The sequence below is a fragment of the Caloenas nicobarica genome, chromosome 3, assembly GCF_036013445.1.
Source record: "Caloenas nicobarica isolate bCalNic1 chromosome 3, bCalNic1.hap1, whole genome shotgun sequence".
NCBI classification, from domain to species: Eukaryota; Metazoa; Chordata; class Aves; order Columbiformes; family Columbidae; genus Caloenas; species Caloenas nicobarica.
In genome coordinates this window covers 80,697,144-80,720,064 of record NC_088247.1, presented here as the reverse complement: position 1 = coordinate 80,720,064, position 22,921 = coordinate 80,697,144, and the positions used below count along the sequence as shown (strand labels likewise).

The 22,921-nt window shown below is 35.2% G+C and overlaps 1 protein-coding gene across 1 annotated transcript in view; it reads right to left on the bottom strand.

The window, feature by feature from the left end:
- RYR2 (ryanodine receptor 2) overlaps positions 1–22,921 on the bottom strand; it is a 364,098-nt gene that overhangs the window by 111,191 nt on the left and 229,986 nt on the right. The window contains exons 42-55 of the mRNA XM_065631500.1: positions 20,249–20,392; positions 17,477–17,750; positions 15,191–15,305; positions 14,493–14,625; positions 13,167–13,270; positions 11,638–11,773; positions 10,779–10,965; positions 10,199–10,304; positions 8,805–8,925; positions 7,362–7,531; positions 6,124–6,344; positions 4,725–4,815; positions 2,238–2,378; positions 1,271–1,434 (exon numbers count right to left, since the gene is read on the bottom strand). Coding sequence (XP_065487572.1) covers positions 1,271–1,434; positions 2,238–2,378; positions 4,725–4,815; positions 6,124–6,344; positions 7,362–7,531; positions 8,805–8,925; positions 10,199–10,304; positions 10,779–10,965; positions 11,638–11,773; positions 13,167–13,270; positions 14,493–14,625; positions 15,191–15,305; positions 17,477–17,750; positions 20,249–20,392 — 2,107 coding nt within the window. The remainder of the gene's footprint in view (positions 1–1,270; positions 1,435–2,237; positions 2,379–4,724; positions 4,816–6,123; positions 6,345–7,361; positions 7,532–8,804; positions 8,926–10,198; positions 10,305–10,778; positions 10,966–11,637; positions 11,774–13,166; positions 13,271–14,492; positions 14,626–15,190; positions 15,306–17,476; positions 17,751–20,248; positions 20,393–22,921) is intronic.

The following is a 22,921-nucleotide window of genomic DNA, read 5'->3' as shown; positions in this document are numbered from 1 at the left end:
TTCAAGGGGAACTCTAGTAATAGTATAACACTTTGAATAATTTCAGGAATGCAAGGAATTGACAATTACACTAAGGTCGAATTATCTAAAGCTTCATATAAACAGGTGTAGGACTTGTAATGCGATGCAGGACTTGCATGGTAAAGAATATAGTACAGGCTGGAAGAGACACTGATAAAAGTAGTGCTTTTTTTGACTTGAATCATCACAGAACTGTAGATTCCTATGGCAATGAGATGACTGATGATTTAGTTAATGTTAAGTAACATTTTCTGAGTTTTTCAAATACATTCTGGCTATCTACAATTATCCTCTGAAAAGACAACAGATAAAGTTGTCTTTGATTAGATAATATCCTTACTAAATGTTGTTAAATCTTCATATATCTTAAATACCTCTTAGACAAATGAGTTTTAATGGCCAGTTATGTGATTTCTATATTCCAGTCTAGATTACGGCTTTTGCTACAAAATTTCAGTGTGCATACATGTATAAGCATGCTATAAAAAAGGTATCAATCTACTGACAGCACTCTGTGTTCTGAATGTTAATACAGACAGAAAGCTCAAAAAGGCAATTGAAGCAACTGTATACAAGTGGCATATTTCACATTATAGTGGATAACCACACTGCTGTAAGACTACTCTAGACAAAGGAGAATGGGGCGCTGGCTGTAGGCAAAAATCAGGGCACAAAAATCCCATTCAGATATGTGTTTTGTCTGGCTAATATACTTAAAAATCATGGTCAGAGTCTGACTGCCTAGACAGAATGAGGATATTTCTGCTCAATTTCCCATTATTCATAGCAAAAAGAGATTATATGAATGCATGACTAGCATCATTTTCTGTATGTACTGTCATTCACATACACTGGAATTAGTGTCTTGGCACATGCTAATAATGACTGGGATGATGTAGACAAGTCTACTTTTTCTGCTCCTAAAAACATGCTGTTTCTTTACAGAAGACATACAATGGTACTTGGACAGTTCTATCTTCAGCCTGAAAATGCATTAAAAATGTTCTAGGTTGACCAAAAAACTAGTTACATAACTGGATATTTATTGCTTTATATGGTTTAAAATAAATACATTAAAAAACTCCAAAACTAGAAAGCTAAGGACTCCATTTTATCTTGAAGATAAGTGTGCAGAAGATAATAAAAGCTGTAACTTCACATCATACAAAAAGAGACTCCAACCCTCTTTTACACATTTGTAATTAAAAACAAACAACAACAAACTAGCTGCAACAAAGTAATTCCTTACTTTGATGTATCAACAGGTTGAGGATTAAAGTTCCCATCTGAATCCATTGAAGACTGTTTTTCCATCATATTGACATAATTTGATTCCATATAGTCTGGAGGTAAGGCCCCTGCTACTGCACTCAAACAAGGCAGAGCCAATTTAAACAGTTCTTGTTCATACTTCTGTGGAACACACAGGGGACAGAAAGTGAGTAGCGCCCAGAAGCGATCAATATCACTGCTGAAACTGATACAGCTACCTGTGAAACCAGGCAGCAACAGAATGGCTTTCTTAGCGTGAAACTGAACTTTTGTTCTGAAAATAAAGGTAATGGGCTGCCCAAAGCAAGTTATACACTATAGATAAAGCTAGTATCAAGTCTTGCTCTTGCTGAAGTAAATGGGAAAAGTATTGACTTTACTGGGAGCAACACCAGGCATTTTTCAGGTGTCTGGGAAGAGAACGTAGCACAGCAATATGCATAGCATTTATAAATACCTAGCTATGAAACGAAACTCATAAAACTTCAAGCAGATTGATTTAAAAAACTCACAGAATGAACAATTAAAATGTACCAAGGTTTATTATCACACATTTGTCTAACATAGGATTGACTCAAGGGTGATGAAACTACAACTACTAAGCAAAGGACTATGCTGTTGATTTAGGGAAGGACAGTGTGTGAAGTACAAAAAGCAGCTTTCAGTCACCTGCAGATGCTTGAATTTGCTTTTAGGGCACTGAAGTGTAGATGACCTGTACAGATACACCTCAAAATTACTTCATGAGATATATATTTTTCTAATGAGGAGACAAAACAGTATACCTACATTAAAGCAAAAGCTAGAAGAGGAAGATTTAAATCCACTAAAGCACATATTTTTTCCTTTTAGATGTGTAATACAGTGTTGATAAACACAGGGTAAAAGTGACAGAATAAAGAAAAGGCTTTTACAGTAGTAGATGAATATTAAAAAGGAATTACCTTTTGAGATAAAGCATCAAAAATACCCCAGAACAACTTTCTGGATAAATGAAGTTCTTCTTCTGAGGCAGCACCAAAGTTACCCCATCCACCTGGCAAACAATAATACTTCCAGCATCTTTCATAATGATTTGTCAGCAACTAAAACAGAACATATTTTGAAAGTAAATAAAATATAACTGTTGATGTTCTTCCATTCTGGCATTCGACCATTACACAGACACTGCTAGAGAAATTTCTAGCTTTTATCAAGAAGCCATGTTGTGTATCTCCTTAAACCATTGGTGGATACACACACAAGAGGAGCAGTTCTTCCTTTTAACATTAGTGGCATATGCAAAAGCATCTGACAGAGGGTAATTTTCCACAATACCATAAGAACTTTGACAGTTCAGTTGAAGACAAGAATTCACCTCCATCTGTGTGCTGCTATTCCAAACACTGCTGCTTGGTGGGTAAGATAGTAGAACCATGATTTCACCTACTTCCCAATTATTATTTACATGTCTGAGAGCTATTAAACAATAACTCACATCACATCACTAATTTTGCATTCAATGTGTCCTCTACCTCCATGAGTCACAAACAAGAAGAGGAAAAATTAGTTGTACATCTGTCAGTAAAGGCAATCCTAAACAACAAATTTCTGGCAATAGCAAAGTATGAAAACCTAGTCCTACCCAGGGACAGATTTTACTAAGGCACAGAATGATCTTTCTGAAAAATTTAGCTGGAATTTTAATTCATAGTTTTTAACAGTTCCCCAGACAAAAAGAGAGTTGTTTCAACATCACTTGTGAGGCATATTGGCAAAATATTACAAGTCACAGTCAGTAAAGAGCTGACAGGAGTCCCTTTTTACTAGTCAGGACAAATGCCAAGATAGAAAAATCCAGATATTCGTAACATAAAAGTCCTGATATGTAGAACTGAGGATTTTGATACCCAGAAATATAAGCTCAATACTTTGCAGTTCTGTTATAACTTTTCACAGATCAGAAAAAAAAAAAAAAGTCCATATAATGCACTTTTATATCTCCCAATTTAAATTATCTATTATTATCTATTTACTATTTAAATTGTTAGATGATTAAAGAAAAAACGCAGAGAAGAACTTACATGCATATATAATGTAAAAAGACAGAAGTTTCATCACTCATGTAGAACCATAGTGGTCTAAGAAACATGGACTCTAAGATGCATTTGTTTTTTTCCAAAATAAATTCTATTACATTTTATTACAATTCTAACACCACAGTTCTCTTCATATCTATGTTCTCCTGAAGCCAAAAGGATTTAATTATTATTTCCTTCCTGTTCAGGTCAACAATATGGCCAAGTCACTGCCAGTCATGACCCTCAGGATCAAAAAACCTGCTGTCCTAGATGAACAGATCTCAGGGAGCTGGGGTTGTCCCACAAAGAAAACCTGAAGAACCACAGCCACTCAGGGAGTTTCTAGTTACTATTTGCTTTTTGCAGCACATAAAATGTTATGATGCATTAGAAAGGTCCCCTTCAGGACAGTATACTAAATTATCAACTGCTTTTCTCATACATAGGGATTAAAGGATGGTTGCTGTGGCATCTTTAGTTTGATTGAGCACTTCTTTGGGGACACAGCCAAATTATGAAGTCCTTGGCAGGGGAAAGACCACACACCACGTCCTGGCTTTAAGAATAATGATTTAAATTCCTCATATGAGTTTGGGGACTATAATCTGGCTAGTAGAAGCCTGCATAATTCTGAGGAGTATTTTGGCAAAAAAATCAGATGTAAAATGCAATTAATCCTAATACGTGGCTTTTAAAGCATAAACAAATATTAAGGAACAAAAGACTAAATGTCTCATTCAAAGTTATGGTGGGAAAGCATTAAAAAGGACTGCTGAAAAACAGAAGTAGGTAAGGTAGGAAATAATAAATTTCTTAGAACTGCTGAAGAAATCTGAGGAATCTTTAAGGAATGTGTCACCTCAGAAATGAAAAACACATTTTGCCTGTGCACTAGGAAGATGTCAAGAAACCTTTGGGGACTGAAAACACAATGGAAGGTTATTAAAAAACATGTATTGCTTAGATTTCCAAGCACAAGCCACAGAAAAAGAGTCCATTTTCCAAGAGAGGGCAAAACCAACACAGAGTAAGGGTATATAAAGACTATCAATTGCTATCTTCCTTTGTGCACTGGATTCTGCTCTTCACTCCCAAAGATTTTTCTATTCTGTTTCCATATGGGCTTAAATAAAAATGAAGATAATTAAAGGAGAAGCAAACACTAGACATGGATTTTGTAATTCTATATGGATGGATGTAAATTAGACTGAATTCCTGCCGAAGCAGCAATTTAGCTTTAACAGCTACGGTGTTAGATTATTGTAGAGTAGAGATAAGGTAAGAAAGACGACAGAGAATATTCTCCATACAATTATGTGCTGTTGCACTTTGTTACAAGGAACACTGCTGAATATTAAAATATACTTTTACCTTGAGAGGCATCTTTGCATGTTCATTTAATAGAGGAACATCAAATACTAATCTTCTCAGCAAATGCTGCATCATGGAAGGCCGCAACTGCCTAAAAGGAGACAAACCATTTCAAAAGGGTGTACCAGCATAGTTTCATGGAAACAATTAATAAATATATTAAAGTAACCTGTCAGTTCTATGCCATTAACAATCTTCAGATTCATAAAGTAATAGGATTTTGCTAGTGGCACTAACAAAAAAAAGGTTTCCAAAAGAAAACAAACAAGTACATACCAAAAAAACCTTCTGAACAAGCTGCAAATCAAATGCTTTAAAGAGGCAGAGAAAATATCTGATCTATAGACAGAGAAAACCAGGAAAAAACCCTGAATTTTGATATTATAGATAATGATCACGATGCCCACAAGAAAAGGCCATAACATTAATTTCTTGTAATGTATCTCAATGGCTTTTAAAAAAATATCCTAGAAGACATAAGAGCACTAACTCTTTAGATGTACTAAACAAGAAACTCAGCAGTGGGCAGCAACTGTAAGGACAGAAGAAATAGGTATAGCACATATGTTAGAATGGCATGGACATTAAACCTTTCCAGATAAATAGCAAACACTGGTCCATTTTATTGGTTCTTATCAAGGTAATATATTTATACACAAAATTATCAATGTGATATATTTTATAAAGAAATGCTATACAGTACATTTTTTACAGCACTGTAGTATAAAAGCTTGTCATTTCTGAAGACATTTCCACATTAAGCAAAAGAAAGGGAAAATATTTTTAAAAACCCTCTACTGATTTGAAAGCCTTAATGTTGCTAACTTTAACTGGAAATTAGTTCATAAGTACCTAGTCGACTTCTGATAATTGAGCCAGTAGGATTATAAAAAAATTGGATAATAATCAACTGGTTTTGAGACCGCATACCCAGACAAAATTTGTCCTATAGGTGTCAATAATGAGGTATAACAATACTAGTCACGGATTAGGATTTCAAATGTAACACAACATAAATAAACCTCTCCATAGAACAGTATAATCTACTGATCATCAACCATACTGCCAATCAGTACAGCTAGAAGTATTTAAATGGCACTTCAGTGTATGCACAGTTACACATTCCCAGAGCTTTGTCCTTTTGCAGTATGTCCTTTAGTTAATCAGCAAGGTCTTAATTTAAAAAAGATCAGTAATAGCAAAATAATTGAGGAATGCATATGAGTGATTAATAAAGTTGCAAATTGAATACAACGTATTTGAAAATATCACAATCATCTGCCAGAAGAAAAAAATCTTAATTATACTACTGGCGGCATAGTTCTGCATTCCTGCATTATAAATATCATCGGTTACTTTATCCATTAGCATTCCTGTATAGCCAGGAGTGTTTTCTTACCCACAGATAGACAGCAAACATTCCTCAATAGAATCTCGCTGAGCTTTGGTAAGCGAGCATCCCTTTGAGAGTCTGTACACTGTATGTAACAAGGAATCGATGAGGGAAGCATGGTGCTCTGTGCCAGCAAAAAGAGGAGCACATCGGGTCAACAGAGGCAAGACTGCTGTGCAAAGGTATCGATTCAGAGCCAGAGCCATATCCGTAGCACTTAAAGCAGCCTATGAATTAAATGGGACAGAAATTAGATTTGTATCATCAATGTTGTTACAAATGAAAAGACCTTCTTGCTTGTTTTTCTTTTGCAGTAGTTATAAAGAGGGACATTTCCAAAACACAAAAATTAGGATTTTATACCTACTGAAAGCTCGATGCCTAATTTCTTTTTCTGTTTCTAAAGTCTCACAGATGGCTTTTGTTTTGTTCTATTTTTAATGAGTGAAAAGATAAACACTAAAGGTAGTAATTCAAAACCAAAATAATTTTACAGACCATATTGAAGAATGTCATAGTTGCCTAACAGAACACTCCAAAATCAGGTAATACCAGTTAGGTATGCATTTACAAGCCTCAGTATGTTTCTGTGTTATGATCAAGCCCAAGTTCAAAGTCAGGAAAAAATCCTCACCTGCTCTTTCTTAAATAACAACATAATTATTTTCAGAAAAATGTTGACATAGAAGGTCAAACAGGGAAATAAAGTTTCATGTCTTAGCCCTCACATATGCTCTCTACATCTGATCTTTCTGGACCAAGCCAGCTAAGAAAAATCAGGTGGAAAAGACTCACAGAAAAAAGAGTAGGAATTTTGAGGAGCAGCTAAAACAAAAATTATTGACTTCCTAGATAACAATGCAGACGTCCCTAACAAATGCATGGAGATGAACACCTTCAGTACACCTCTGGAATGACACTCTCAGTTACATGCTTCGTTGGCAGATTATCTGATTTTGATTCCAATGGTACAAGCTCAGAAAGTCTTCCGGGGAAAGGCATTGTGTCTCTTATGGATATGGGTATCAACACAAGCTCTTTATAAAAAGTGTCACTCTGGAGAACATTCTTCGTGGTTCTACAAGTATTCTCAGAGCTCGGCAGCAACAGGCAGCTCATCCAGGAATTGAGAAATACAGAAGACAATGCAAAGAAATAAAAATTGTGGTTTTATGACGGATGAAAAATGCTGCAGTGTTCAGTAAGATAATGGAACCAAAATAACAACAGACGTAAACCCTTACCGTATCTAAAGAAGCAGCAGCACGAAGATCTGGCAGAAAGCCAACTTCAAGAAGGTGTAGAAGAAAATCCTGGTCCTCAATTCCATAGACCCTGTCAAGGAACAAAACCATGGCTGCCTTGTGATCTGGGCAAAACCCCGCAGACATGTCAGGTTCCACCACAGTACCATCTAAAAGGAAGAAATAAGAGTTCAATGACAAGGATCGTCCTTCACCAGCAAACTAGGCAGTCATGCTACTACTTGTCAGAGGTTTTGAGTCTCTGTTAATATCTAAGTATCTTCCCCGTGGTTTTGTTACACAAGGGCAACATATCTGCAGTTAACTGAAAAAGAATGCATACGGCAAATTCTACCCAGCTAGACCTCAAAGTCCATACATGCTTTTCCATTCATGCTTTCTGTATTAAGGAGTTCTTATCAGTTGATATTTGAATATGATAAGTACTCAAAACATACGAATTCATCTACAGAACTACCTAGTTCTTAGAAGAAGCAAACAAAGTAAGTATATAACAATTCTACATCAAACACTCTGGGAATGCAGCACTGGTGCGCATATAAGTAGCGTATCACAATTAATTAAGATCATGCTAACAGTCCTCTGTATCTGAAAACTTTTAAAATATCTGAAAGGAGTTAATTGAAATATTTTTAAATTTTGATACTTTCATTTTCAAAACCAAATAAACAATCCTATATCTACGATCTGTCCTCTATGCTACTGAGATATCACCTATAGGTCTATCGCTATTTGGATATAAACAAATAATGGTGTAATAGAATGTTTGAGCTTTTTATCTCTTCTACTATAACATATTGGGCATTCTTGTGCAGTAAGTCTCTAGACAATCAATGTTGCAATTATGTTGTCTCTCCAGATACCCAAAAAAGCAGATGTAATTCCTTTCCCTTTTATATTGATGCTCACATAGCTCCCATTATTGCAATCAATTCTATGTAGGCAGAAAACAAAGAAATGCATTTGCATCTCTGTGTCACATCTATAACTTCACCATAGTTGCTGAAGAACAACTCTGGTGTCTTAGTAAAATCTGCTAGAAACAATTAATAGGGTTAGAATAGCAAAAGCTAAGAATTATGATATCAAGAAAATAGACTGTAATTTTAAAAAATATTTTAGAAAAATAGAAAGGCATTTTCAAATTTCTTTTTGAAGTTGTAATAGATTTTCATGACTCAATTTAAATGAATGGGATATCCATCAGTGATTTAAATGTACACAGAATTAGTGCCTATAGCAAGCAGAAAAAATTTTGAAACATGTTTGAAATGCACATGATTTCTCTTCTAATTCACATAATAAATACTTTAATTTCTATAATATTTTTCTATACTGAAATAAGTATTAGTATCAATATGTCATTGAATTACAAAACGTAACAATAGGATGGGAGAAAAAAAAGTAGAATAATCTTCTTACCTTTAGCTATGGTTGGCATGTGGAAAGGAATACTAATTACGCCCACCAAATCTTCCAGTGGAATCAAAGACCGTAGAATTGATCTGATTCTAATGGCTTCCCCTTTACCAGCATGGATTAGCTAAGGAAAGACAAATAAATAACAAATAAAGTCATCTTTTTATCTTCTGTATGTGTCCATGTTCTAGAAACTTCCTGAACCATAGATACACAAGAATGACTGCTCTCAAATTAGCACTAGAATTAATAATGTAATTTTCATGCAATCTGTATTTATTTGCTATGTTTTGGATGCAAATGCCAGAAGTCTATAAATCTAGATGTTTAGTTATTAAATAAGACTTAGGCTCATTTTCAGAATGGAATGTTAGGTACGGTAGGTGAATAAAGCATTAAAATGTAGCACATGGGTGGGGGGGAAGTAAAAGCAGATTTTCAGATTAAAAAAGACAGTTTTTCTGTCCTTGTCAAATAACAATGCTTTCAGGTTGCTTTGGTTTTGTTCTAAAAAAGGCAGTGAAACAGGGAGAAAACAAGATTTTTTTTTTTCTTTTTTAAATTCAAACAAAACAGATATTCATACACTGACCTTCTTATATGGATATCTCTCATCTTTCTCAAGTTATCAATCTCTGCACAAATCTGATACTGATCCATACTACTCTATATGAATCAGGGCACATCTTAGGGTAAAACGAGAAACTATGCATAACTGAGTAGAAGAAAAGGTATTTTGAATCATAAACAACAAATATTTTCAAATAGTTTCAAGCTCTTAGGAACTAAGTGGTAAGAGTTTGGTTTTTATAGCCTGTCTAATTCTTTGTATCTGATACGTGAAATAGTGACATCTTACCTTTGAGAAGGTTTATCAGTGTGAATAAAAATTATGAGACATCAACGTTTACGTTCAGGGACAATGCTTATTCCTACATTTTCAAAGAATGCCCTATAATATTTACTCTTTTATATGCAATTTTAGCAGTCTGTTTAAATAAGTATATGAAGAGAGTTAACACTGTGGTTTAAAAAAAAAAAAAAAAAAAAATCACTTTACACCATCACAATAAATAGGAAAATTTGAGGAGTTTGATTGTCACAATGGACAATCAAACAATATTCATGACGATATTGTTGAAGACGAACCACACGGAACAGTAATTTAAAAAGCAAAGCAATAATTCATTTAAAAAGAACAGCTTCTGAATAGCTTACAGAAATTCCTTGCAAATCAGCAGATGAACACACTATGTACATTAAGATACTAAGTAGCCGTACCACTGCTTTAATACTTGATAAAGTGTTACTGTGAAAAAGCCAGACAGCAAACCCTCCAACAATCAGTAAAGCAACTACGCCTTTACTTTCCAATGCATGAAGACATAAAAACTTACATGCATTTCAGGGGCACAGCGTCCTAAGAGATCAATTAAGGCAGCATAAAAGGTCATGATTGCATTTCCCATGTGAATAGTGTCATCTTCTTGTTCTTCCATTTCACTGTAATTAGTTAAACGTTAAAACAATTAAAAGAGGAAAAAAATAGAAGTTTTTACAACAGCAGTAAGTGAAGACAATCTGCTCATTAGTGTAACAGCTTACACACAGTGGCTTCCTCTTAGCTGGTGGACTTTTAGCAGACTAATACAGAATGGAATTTGTCCCTAGAGATGGTAGTGACATCTGCATTGTTGCCATTTAACTCTCTCATTTTGCACCAGGTGATTGCTTTTTAAATGACTGCCAAAGAACAAACAGAATTCTAAAGAGGATTTCATATTTAGAGAGAGTTACTGAAAATAACAGGGCAGAGGAAGCACTATTTAGCAGAAGACAAATCTCTACCCTTCATAGAATTCAAGGAAGAATCCAGCTGATAATTCACATGTTAAAACAAACAAATCATTTCATGACTAAGGTTATAAAACAAATGAACAAAAATGACAGCAATGTAAGCAATTCCACTGCACCTACAGGGTTTTACTAGATCCATTACTTGGGGAACGTCCATCTCTTGTTGGATCTTCGGATATTTGTATTGCTTCCTCCATGGCAGCAAGTAACCCATTGCCTCCTTCTCCTCTTAGAGCAGGACCAAAACATTCAGGTCGACGGATAAGCAGTCTGACTACAACATTAGCATTCTCCTCCACACTTTCTCCTATCACATAAAACAAATATCAGGATTTAAGATAGTATCAGAAAGAATTGTGAAATATAATCAGAAAAAGGTACAGAAAAGTGCAGAATGTATGCATCAGTAGATACGTTTAACTACAGAAGTTTAAGTATTATTACAAAGTTATATAAACACACAAACACACTCTATTACTGTAATAAAAGCTATGAAATTAAACTTGATTTAATTCAAAATTAAATAGAGTCAAAGAAGTGACTATGTAAAAAGGACTACTACTGATTTGTAGTAAAGACTCGCAGTCAAGCGAGTGAGTTAATAAGGGGGTCGATATAGCTGCTAAACACTAAAATTTGGCTATCTATTAATAAAACTTAATCAGAAAATGGGGGTTTGGCTCTATGTCTAGAATGAGTTTTATCATAAAAAGATTTAGTACACTCTGCTCTACTTCCAAAGGACATGTGGGCATTTCAAAGACTAAAGATGGATCTAAAAAATGGAGCCTGGGCTTGCAGAGCCCTGTATTAGTGAAATGGGCATCTAAGTTATTGTGTGTCTTGTGCAACTCTACCCTTTCTGCAAATTGTCCTTCAGATTTACAGTAAGTTATCAAGATGGTTTGTATTACTATTTTAAATGACAAAATTATTTCAATATCGAGGAAATTATAAAATGTATAGGCTTCTATGCTACCATTGCAAAAAACTGCAAAGCGAAGAAAATCCAAATATCGCTCTCCTTCAACTGGATTCCATCCAATGTCTGGGTAGCCTTTACAAATCAACAAAGGACAACTCTGCAATCCACATCCAGCCAAGTAGCGAACAACCTAAATGCAAGGTAACATGAAAAATATATCAATTGTGAAAAAGAAGTTCAGTTTCAAAGTGAGGCATCCTCATACGTTCTCTCGTATATGGTGTCCAGATTCTATTATTCCCAACAAAACCATATCATATTTTGGGCAAATCAGAAGAGCAGCCTCTTTCTTAGCTCACTTTCCCAGTCTTTTCCTACTTGTGCCATGAACTGCAAGACCTTACTTATCTCAATTCTATTTTTCCTTTCTCTAAATCACTTCTTTGCTATCTAGATCTCATTTCTTTTGCAATCCTGAGTGTTACAAATTAGTCAGTTTTGTAACATTCCCCAACTACATACTATCAATATTTGAAAACACATCTTCTAATATAACTCACAGGTCTAATCTTTTATTTTAACCTTTCCCTTTCACTTGCTCTTTTTCTTCCTTTCTTTCTAAGCACAACGCAGTAACACTCCCTGTAATTCAGACCTATACTTCAGTAGTAGTTTTCAGTTCACCCTCTCCTTTCTGAATTGTAAGAATTGTAAGCATTGCCTTTAACCAGTACAGACAGCTTCTTTTTGCTGACCATTTTTAAAAATGATAAGTGTGAAAATGTCCTTTTAAACACACATGGTTCATCTTCCTGTTCTAAGAAAGGATCATCTACAATTATATAACTCCTGACAGATGCTTTCCTACATATCCAGAACTGGAAATCTTAAGAACAAATTAGACAATGTATTCCATGGTCTTTCTTTCCATTAGAAAGTGGTTTTCTAATGTCTATCTTAAATATGTCTTTCCATTATTTAAGCTGTTTTTCTTATCCACTACTGACATAGTAATCATTTTTCAATCTTTCTTGCAGCAGCAATTTGCATATTCTACACAATTGTCACATGCTCTCTGGAGTTTTTTATTATTTAGTCTAATTAATCCCAATTCTTTCAATTTTTCTTGAAAGAGGTTTAAATGTTAGGAAAACATACAGATAGATATAGATACTCCTCTGAAAATTTGTCATAATATTGTAACAAGTTGTCACAAGGCTTCTACTAACTCCTATTGCATTATGTCACAACTGCATGTCGCCATCAAGACCGAACAACAATGAAAGACTTTAGCAACAAAGTTTTGTTGGGTATGGACTCCACTATTCCCAAAGGAAGAGCTGCCCTTGGGACAATTCCTTTTAGTTACACCTGTGTTTGTAATAACCATAACTCAAATCAACTATACAGGCCAAAAAAAAACCCCACGACAAACCACCAACCAAGCAGGTCCTGATAGTCTTCCTCTGAAAGATACCTAAAACTGCCGTAATTCATAAAAGCTTGGATTTTGACTACTCCACGAAACAGGAATCTTCCCCTCTCTGCAGGGGAAAAAAATGATTGATAACGAAGCTACCCACCTTCTCCAAGTCAGGCTCCCTTAAAGCCAGTGCAAGTTCATTGTTATCCATCACAGAGGCTGCTGCAACATCTAAAGGAGTTGATCCTCGCATAGAAGGAGAGGCTGTAAAAATAACATTTATTTTCAACACCAACGTCATAAAACCCAACAAATTAATGGGAAACACATTATCAAAAAAATTTTAATAAAACACATTTTATCACTAGTTAGCACATTATTATAAGCATATCATTTATACCACTCAGTTTTTAATAAATCACCATGCACTCGTATGAAATCTGATGTTGATGTGAAATCAAAATACAATGTAGATGTTCAAGCTAGAAACAACTTTTCTTATACATTTCTATTCTCATCACATACTTTGTTTTAAGAAGTCATTCTTTCTAATTTTACCAACACAACTTCATTTTGAGGAAAAGGCAGTGGGGATTTTAAATCAAAAACCCTGACATTTTGTCAATATATTGAAATAGAAAATATCTTGAAGCTTTAAATTATGAGATTATATGTTATCTATTTCTTTTTAAAATGGCAATTATTACAGCACTAGATAAGCTAAGGTTTTCATATTAATGCTCCAAACGCATCTGATTTGGGCACTTTCTCTCCAAAAAGATTTTTGGTTTATGCTTCTGTCTTGTACATATACGGTAATAAGGAATTTGTAATAATTTTTAAAAACTACTATGATGATTCTAGATAATTATATATTCTCAACTATAACTACTAAATTAAATAAAGGATAAATATATCTCTATAACACTTCAGCCTAGAAAAGAAAGGCCAACATTTTAAGAAAATTTCAAGTTTCATTTCTGGGCATCTATACATACATACCCAAGCAAATGAGATCTGTATTTCTCCCACTGCCAAAGCTACATACTGAACAGTCTATAGAAGAAAGCACAGGGGAGCAAGCTTGAGCAGTGAGAACTAAGCTCTAATGAAATGCTGCCAACACTTATCTATGACTCTCTTCATCAAAGTCAGAATTTTATTTTGTTCCGCAAAACCTGCAACTAAACACCTACACTCTCTGAGTGTCCAGGCACGTACAAAAAAGCATGTACTAAATAACCTAAACTTAATGCTAGTGTCAGAGGTTTGTTTGGAGTTAGCAATACAGTTAATGAGATATTTTTGCACTGGGTAAAGGAGAAACTTCAACACAAACAGAGGGCAAAACAGAGGGATGCAGAAAAACACAGGGGGTTATATATATATACACATATAGGTATATATAGACACATATAAATCAGCAGAAAGTTTTAAGATTTTTGTTTTGGTTTAAAATCTCAAAAGCCACATGCTTATTACTTACCAAGGCCAACACTGCTGTTTTCCAATAAGTAGCTAAGATGATCAAACATAGCTTTTTGATTCTGTCTGCTGATACGGCAAAAGTAACATAGAAATCGACAGCAGTTTGCCACCATCTTTGGGAAAGTGATTTCCTAAGAAGCAAATAAAAACAGACTGAAGCTCAAACTCTAAGACTCTCGCAAAAGATCAGCTATGTAACAGCCTTTTAACATACTAATATTTATTTATTGTATTCATCGCATCTCAGTAAGCTAACTGTTTAGGTTTCACCCTGGAATCAACAGGACTTTCTCAACAAGTAAATAGCTCCTTAAGACCCCAAAGATCAAGGTATAAGCTTGAAAAACAAGAGCTGGGTTCACCCATAAATTCAAAAACATGAATGCTCAGATTCACAGACCAATACTGCATCAGTTTTTAATTAGTTTCTAAAATGATCTCTCCTTTAAAATGCAGTAAGCATAAAAAGTGGTATTTGCAGATTTTTCTTTAAAGCACCTGAAATGACAATGTTAATTATTTCTTCTTCCAGAATGGAAGGATAGATTCTTCTAAAAACTTAGTCAACTATTGTGCTAATGGCAATTAGTAGGAGGTTATGTTTTCAGTACCTCCAGTGACTGCTCAGCATCTTACAGCATAAAGCTTTGAACAGCCATACTCTAAACTCTGTCTTCTAACAGTGAACTGCTTTACCTTGGATTCTCCTCCACCAAGCACATTTACCATCACTTCCATGACAGTTTCATGCATGCCTAAAGCTCTCATGAGATTTGGATGTTGGTAAAATACTTTATTATTCATGATGTCTCTACAGGAAAACAAAATAAAAAATTGGATTAAAATGTTATGGACCAATAGTTTATCTATTATATTATTTCCAAAGCTGATTACTGTGTAATTCTTCACCACCTGAGGTGAAAAATTACCTCAGGGAAACTTTCAGGCTGAGTCTCAATCTCTTCTGATAGTTTACTTTCCTATGCACATTGTGGAAGAACCTGACCTTTGTTTTCCCATATTATTGTTGTTGCCCTAATCATCGCTCGATCACACCAGAGCAGGATGTTCTTCTATTTTCATTAGAAATTCCATTCCAGATCTAAAAATATTTTCAGACAAGAGCATGATCAAACCTGCTATATTAGCTAAATTTTAAATTCAGCTAATCAATATTTTTTACAAAGCATTCTTTTCCTTTTTTTCCAAAAGCCATTCATACCAGATCTCCTTCCTGCACTAATGCTTCATGCTCTGGAAAAAGACCTCGATGGTATCAATCTGCCAAGTTATTCTAAACTCTAGTCTACAGCAGCTTTCTTTTACAGAAGTACAGCACAGAAAGTCAAAACATCACCTCAGGGGCTGGCCAGCAATATTACAGTGCTCTGGCAAGTACATCCACCTTCAATGTTCTGTTTAACTGTGGACTGCATTATGCAACGTCACGCTTAAGAAAAAAATCTTAACAGCATTTCTGAGGAACTGAGCTTTTAAGTACGAATGAGTGACACTTTCATTTCTCAGTTGGAAGAAAGGAACATTTTCCACTCACAGAAAAAAAAAAAAAAACCACACAACAACCAAAAAACACCCTTGGCTAGGCTATAAAAGGTGAAAATGGCACAGCTGAGTAACCCACAAGGTAAGACTATGATAGAGGCTACCAAAAAGGCAGTGCAACCACCAGCTTAACAGAAAGTAATCTTTCTTCCTTACATAAGACTTTCACATATCACTAAAAACACTGTTAAAATTAAATCAGATTCACAAAGTCTAATCTTTTAATTCATATCAGAAAATGCTGAGGAAAAACATGTAAAAGAACGAAAAAAAGCAGAACATTAAATGAAAAACCCTCTGAGATTGTTTTTTTCCCAGGCAAAACAACATCGGGATGTAGTAATCATTCATTTTAGACTTCGTTAGCTTAAGTGAAATGTAACAACTCAAATTTGAAGTACAAAGATGGACTTAGAAACACCAGTATTTTGTGTCTCTTGACAAGTGACAGACTTTCCCCTTTGCCAAAACCTTAGCATGAGTACATGGAACATTGCAACTACCAGAGAACACTGATGGGACATGCTGGCAAGCTAAGATGTAGACATTGTTCATAATGACAGTACAAAATTATGTATAGACGTTATTTGGATATTTGAGGTTTTCAGTAAGCTCAGGAAAAAAAGAAAAGAAAAAGGTATTTTTGCACAAAAAGGTTTCTCTTCTCCTTGCATTCCTGGCATTCTTTACAGAATGTTATCTTTGATTGTCACTGCTCTTGCTGATTAGGGATTTCCAGCAGATCACAGCTGATGTTTAATCTCACCAGACATCTCTCAGCTGGTGACTCTTCTTTGAAAAAAGCAAGAGAAAAAAACCAAACTCCTTGCCTGCAGACATTATCATGTTTTCTTTACTGTTTTCTCCAATTGTACTCTTTATTAGGCTATACTTCACTTTTATCAATCATATAATTAGGCAAAATAAGACTAGGTGAACAACTTCATAGTTCAAAAAGCACCAACAACATTCAGTGCAATAAAAAGATGGCATAGGTACCGACATATGTAGACACAACTCCATTAGCTGACTGCTGGGTGGAATTGTATGTGTCAGCAGCTACCAGTTGCTGCATTCATATAAAACTGACAATATTCTTGATAGGATTCTTCACAGCCATACTATTTAAAACATGGTAACAAGATATGTTTTGTAATATCACAAAACATTACATACACGTTTTCAACTTTTCTCATAAGAAGTCTTACAAACGTCATTTGCTTCTCTCCAAAAATGATACATGTAATGCTGCAAAGGCTCTATATTACAACTGAAGATACTACACGACTGATACCAGTGTCTGCATTTACACCCATATAGAGCATTCACATTCAAACTTCATGTATAACCTTGGCCATAACCATCCAGCAAATAACAACAAATATCTGTAAATAAAGATGTTACACTCCTGTTATTTACCCTAATCCACGAATCATAAGTTTCTCTTCCTCCTTTCCCATTCTGACACTCAGTAAGGAACGGATTTGGCCAAGGGATGCCAGAAGATTGATCGTATCTTCCACAGACACACTATTTATGGTGTAGGTCTTTGGTAGGGCTCGAACGAGGCCACCAATACCATCATATTGGCGATGTAGCAATACAAACATGGCCCTCACTAACTCCGGGTCTTCTATCACTGATTCCTGGGCCCAGCGTACCATTGTGTCTGAAATCAACTGCTGAAGAGTAGCTGTGAAGAAAATAGAAAAATCACAAAACTACCACCAGTTGTTCATCTCTCTGCTGGTAGTACCTCAGAACTCATTACGCAACATGAATTGGAATTAATTAAATTCTCAAGAAGCACCTTTTTCTGGGTATTCCTTTAGCAGACTATCAAAGGAAAAGAAAAACACACAAGTGAAGCAGGAGCCAAAAGCCTTATATTTAAAATTAAAATACAGAAAATAAATCTAATAACATAAAAACTCATGAAGACATACAAGATGCTCACAAATTCACCAGATTTAGTTCTATCTTATTTTTTTTTTTCCAAGATTTTTCCAGGAATTCAGATCTGAGGGTTTTTCTTACATATTATGAAGTAAGACTTGAAAAATATACTGGCAGCACATGTAAATGCTATATTACTAATTTACATGTCTAAGCTCTGTATCCACTCAAAATTTTGAAATGTACAAACCAGAATTATTTAACTTAGTCCTTTGCCAAAACCAAAGGCCTTTCAAAAGAAACAGAAATGAAGAGACATCAATCAAATAAATGGTAAATCATAATTTGCATATTTTGAAATCAGCCTCTAATGAAGCAAGAAACCCCATCTGGTATTTTCACCGACCATCCTTATTAGTTGGGATATATACATATATTTATACTTGAGAAAGTCATATGTTAAAATAGATAAGCTATATAATGTCAGTTAAGATCTGAGACTGCTGATTAGAAAAATTACTCATGAACTAACAGTCAAGACAAAGTATTTAACAAACGAATAATGTTCTTTTTCCCATCTCAGGGAACTTCCATTCAGCTTTGCAAGACTTTGTCAGATCAATTCAGGATCCTCTTGAGATATCCTGATAGTTATACACTAGAGAATTTCACCTTTAGTACTTACCTAACTACTAAATTTATTTCCACATCAAGCAGATAACAGTGATAATTTGACAATGGAAATTTGATAATTCCTCCTGAATTTCAATAAACTGCCTAATAACTATCCTGATGCTGAAGAAGGTGGCTGATGCAGACTAAACATCAAAAATACTTTCGAATTAGAAACCTATGTGCTGAGATAGTAACATGATTTTGGAGTAAACCAGATGCAAGTTCAGGCTAAACTCAAAAAAAAAAAGTACTTAATGAAAGATATTGAAGAGATAGGGGTTTACAGAAAAGGATTTGTGCTAAGATGTGCTAAAACATCTGTGTTTGGGCTCATATTTCAGAAGGACTGAAATAATCATGAGAAGGGACACAATAGTAAATTTCCTTTGGCATTTTTGTGAAGAATCACAAGAGTAGGCTGCCATTTGGCTCCTGTTTTCATAACTACAGTACTGCACCCCATCTACCCATGGGTTTGGCTGTTATCTTGCTTACAATGAAGAACTCAAGCAGCCTAGTCACCACAATACTGAGTTGTGAGGATGCTTATTTGCTCTGAAGGGTTGTACAAAATTAGTTTAATATAATACTGTCTTTCTACTAACATGAGAGGAAGATAATTGTATTTTGTAGAGCTTTAAGCTTACTGCAAATAAAAAAAACAACAACAAAAAAGGAAACCTGCAAAGCTAGAAGGCACGCTTTTAGGAGGACAAAAATATTTCTACTTAAAGAACACAGAGCTAACACTAATAACTGGCAGCTAAGAAGCCATCTCATTATAAGTACCCTGAGGATATTTTCTCATCCCATAACTTCAGGCACTTAGATTAAGCAATCAAGTAAAAGGCCAGTCTCTCTAGGAATTCTGTGTAGTCAATGATGGGAATCAAATTTTTTACCAAAATCAGAGCACCTAAACTGTGTGCCCAGAAATTCATTCCTGCTAGGAGGGTAGCAGCATAAAAATCAGGACATTTGAAAGTATCACACACCATAACAAAGGAAAAAAAAATCAGTATTAACTAGTAAAAAACAAATTAAATTCCATAATCAGCTGGCATCAAGGGCAGAACTTGGATGCCACTGGCAATGATTCTTATCAAGATGGAACGGCAGAAAGTGTCAGAAAAATGAAAGAGCAACAAACACAGTCAGCAAATCTTGAATTTTAGGTTGAGTGGGAAGGCTTCTCTTAAGTACAGCTTTGCAAATTACAGTTTAATTGCACAGTCTTTCACTTGGTAATCTTCATGCAAATACTGATTTTAAGCTGCTGCATTTGATTTGTGTGCAAGTTCTCATAATCAGGACCTTGCTACAAATATTAAGTCTACACTAATTCTACAGAAAGCAAGATACCTTCTGGAAAAATTATGACTTGAAAAGGATCGAGGACAAAAAAGCCAGTAGAAGAAATTTTCCACTAATGAAACAAATCTGCCTATCATAAAAATTCCATCTGAGCTTGTTTTGAGTTAGAGCTACAAACTTTAGGGTGCACAGATGCTTCACTAAAAATCCACCTTGTCTTGGCTGAAAACATGCAAAGAAGTTCCCTCTCCTGCTTCTTTTGCCATTTGGAATTAGGATACAATAAACTGATTAAATTTTTCTTACAGGATGTCTTATCATCATCATCAACTGGCTTTTCAGTTTGCTTCTTCTTCAGATATGTAACTTTTTCCATAAGGTGTAGGAGGCGACCTCTAATGGTTAAATCACTGTTTCCATCCAAGGTTCCATCTTCATCTAGTTCAATTCCTGAAATAAAAAATATACACTAAATAGTAGAAGAATAAAATTAAACAAGTTACAGACACGTTATGTATCTTGTATGGACAAACATAAACTGAACTCTGCTATTTTAGAACTACAAAAGAGTTTGATAGGTGATACGTTTAACCACCAGTTTGGAACATGTATAGATAAGGCATACGTGCACGGTAGAAAACTGCAGATAAAGATCACGTAATCTTGTTAATTTATTGTATTAATTGGGTGTTATTATACATAAAATATATAGTAAATATATTTCTGTGGTCAACTCCCTCAGTATTTATGTTTCCATGCTAATGCTGATGTCTGTGTTTTGGACGTATGCAGCTATGAAGTGTACATATAGTCCCTACTGGCACAGTACGGTTCAACCGATACTAGTAAAGACTAAGAGATTTTTAGGTAAAACATACCATAAAAGTGAAAAAACTAAAACGACAACAGACATATTTTCTAGTGACCAGTCAGAAGAAAGTAGCCACCTCCACAATATACTGGTTGTTTCATGATATTCCTATAACGAGCTACAAAAATGTAAAAAAATGCATGCGAGGCTTTACAGAATCACAGAACAGCTGAGGTTTGAATGAGCCTTTAGAGATCGCCTAGCTCAGCCTCCCTGCTCAAAACACGTTCAACTAGAGCAGGTTGCTCAGGACCACTTCCAGTCAGATTTTGAATATCTCTTAAGATGGAGACTCCACAACCTCTCTGGGCAACCTGTTCTTGAGTTTCATCACCCCTACAATAAAAATAAATAAATAAATAAATAAAAAGTAGAAATTCCTGTATCTCAGTTTGTGCCCATTGTCTCGTGCTGTCACTAGGCACCACTGAGGAAAGTGTGGCTCAGCCTTCTTTACTCCTCCTGCCCAACAGGTATATATATGCATTAATACAATCTCCTCATGAGTTTTCTCCTCAAGTTAAATAATCCCAGCCCTCTTAGTCTCTCCTTGTACAGAAGAGGCTCCAGTAATCTTTGATGGCCCTTCCTTGGACTCACTCCAGTGTGTTCATGTCTCTCATGTACTGGGGAGCCCAGCTGGTGGCTTTCTTTGCCACAGGGGCCCATTGCTGCTCATGGTCACCTTGCTATCCACCAGGATCCCCTGGTCATTTTCTGCAAAGCTATTTTCCAGCTACTTTACACAGTTTGGTCCCTGGCCTGTCCTTGCTGCATGGGGTTATTCCTCCCTAGATGCAGGACTTTGCACTCCCCATTGCTGAACTTCATAGGATTTCTGTCAGCTCCTTTCTCTCATGTTTTGAACTTTATTCATTCATGCATACATAGTAAAGGAATTAAAAATCTTGACACTAAAACAAGCTCAAAACAAAAAGGTCATTCAACTATTTTTTCTGGATTTTTAGTTTCCAGTATAAGTTCTAAAGTTAAGTGTTTTGTGGGGAGTTCTTCATCAGTCTTGAATTTTACAGTATGTTTCTTCATAACATCACATTACTCTTCTCAATTTATTTCAGCTGGTTTTAACTTTCTGATTTTTTGCACTACGTTAAGTTCCATTTCCCTTAAAAGTCATTATATTTTGTCCTAAGAGAGTAATTGACACTAAACTAAACAAGGGTCAGCAGTAACTTCATATTTTACACTAACTCATGCTACAAAATAGTTTGGATAGCAGTCTCTTCAACCAAACTAATTAAAAGACACTGAAATGTTTTACCAATTAGAACACAGAGACGCTCTGAAATTACTCAAACGAAATGTCTGTTTTCCCACAGTTATGCTGTTTCCTGAGCTCTAGTTGTACTTTCTGATTTGCAAATCTTCAATATAATACTCTCGCAATCATTTCACAAGTTGTGAATCCCCCGATGGTGGCTGGCTAATCAACCAAATATAGGATGCAGGATGTGTAATTGTTTTACATTTTTTGCAACAGTCATATTTTGAATACACAAAGTAATTAATTCTGCTCCACTGTAATGCATCCTCTGACCCACAAAATTAATTTCATACCTGTAGATTATGCAAATTAGTATTTCCCCATAAAGAAAAGAAAAATAATGACAAAACTAGAGCAGGTAATTTGAAGAGTGATGATGGCAAAAGACTAAAGAAAAAACAAAAATGGAAAATAAAGCCTCTTCTCCTTTCAAATGTTATTTCTTCATTCTTTACTTCATTTTTTATTCCCGTCAACTGACAGTTTACTTAGAATTTTCCTTTTTTTTTCCTTTTTTTAAATTTAAAATAAAAATATTTCATTAGAAGTGTCATAATGCACCTTCATCAAGGTGGATGTGTAGATGGCACAAACCGAGGGGAGCAGAAAACACACTCAAGGGCAGGAAGCTCAAAAGGGTAGAGGAACAGGTTGATACAATACTCAAAGTTCAGCAAGGACAAATGCAAAGTTTGCAACTTGGACTGATCAACCCCATGACAATACAGGCTGGGCATGAACCAGTTAACAGAATATCTTCACAAAAAGAACTTTGGGCATCCTGTTGGATAGCAAGCTAGACACCAGTCAGCAGTGCACTCTA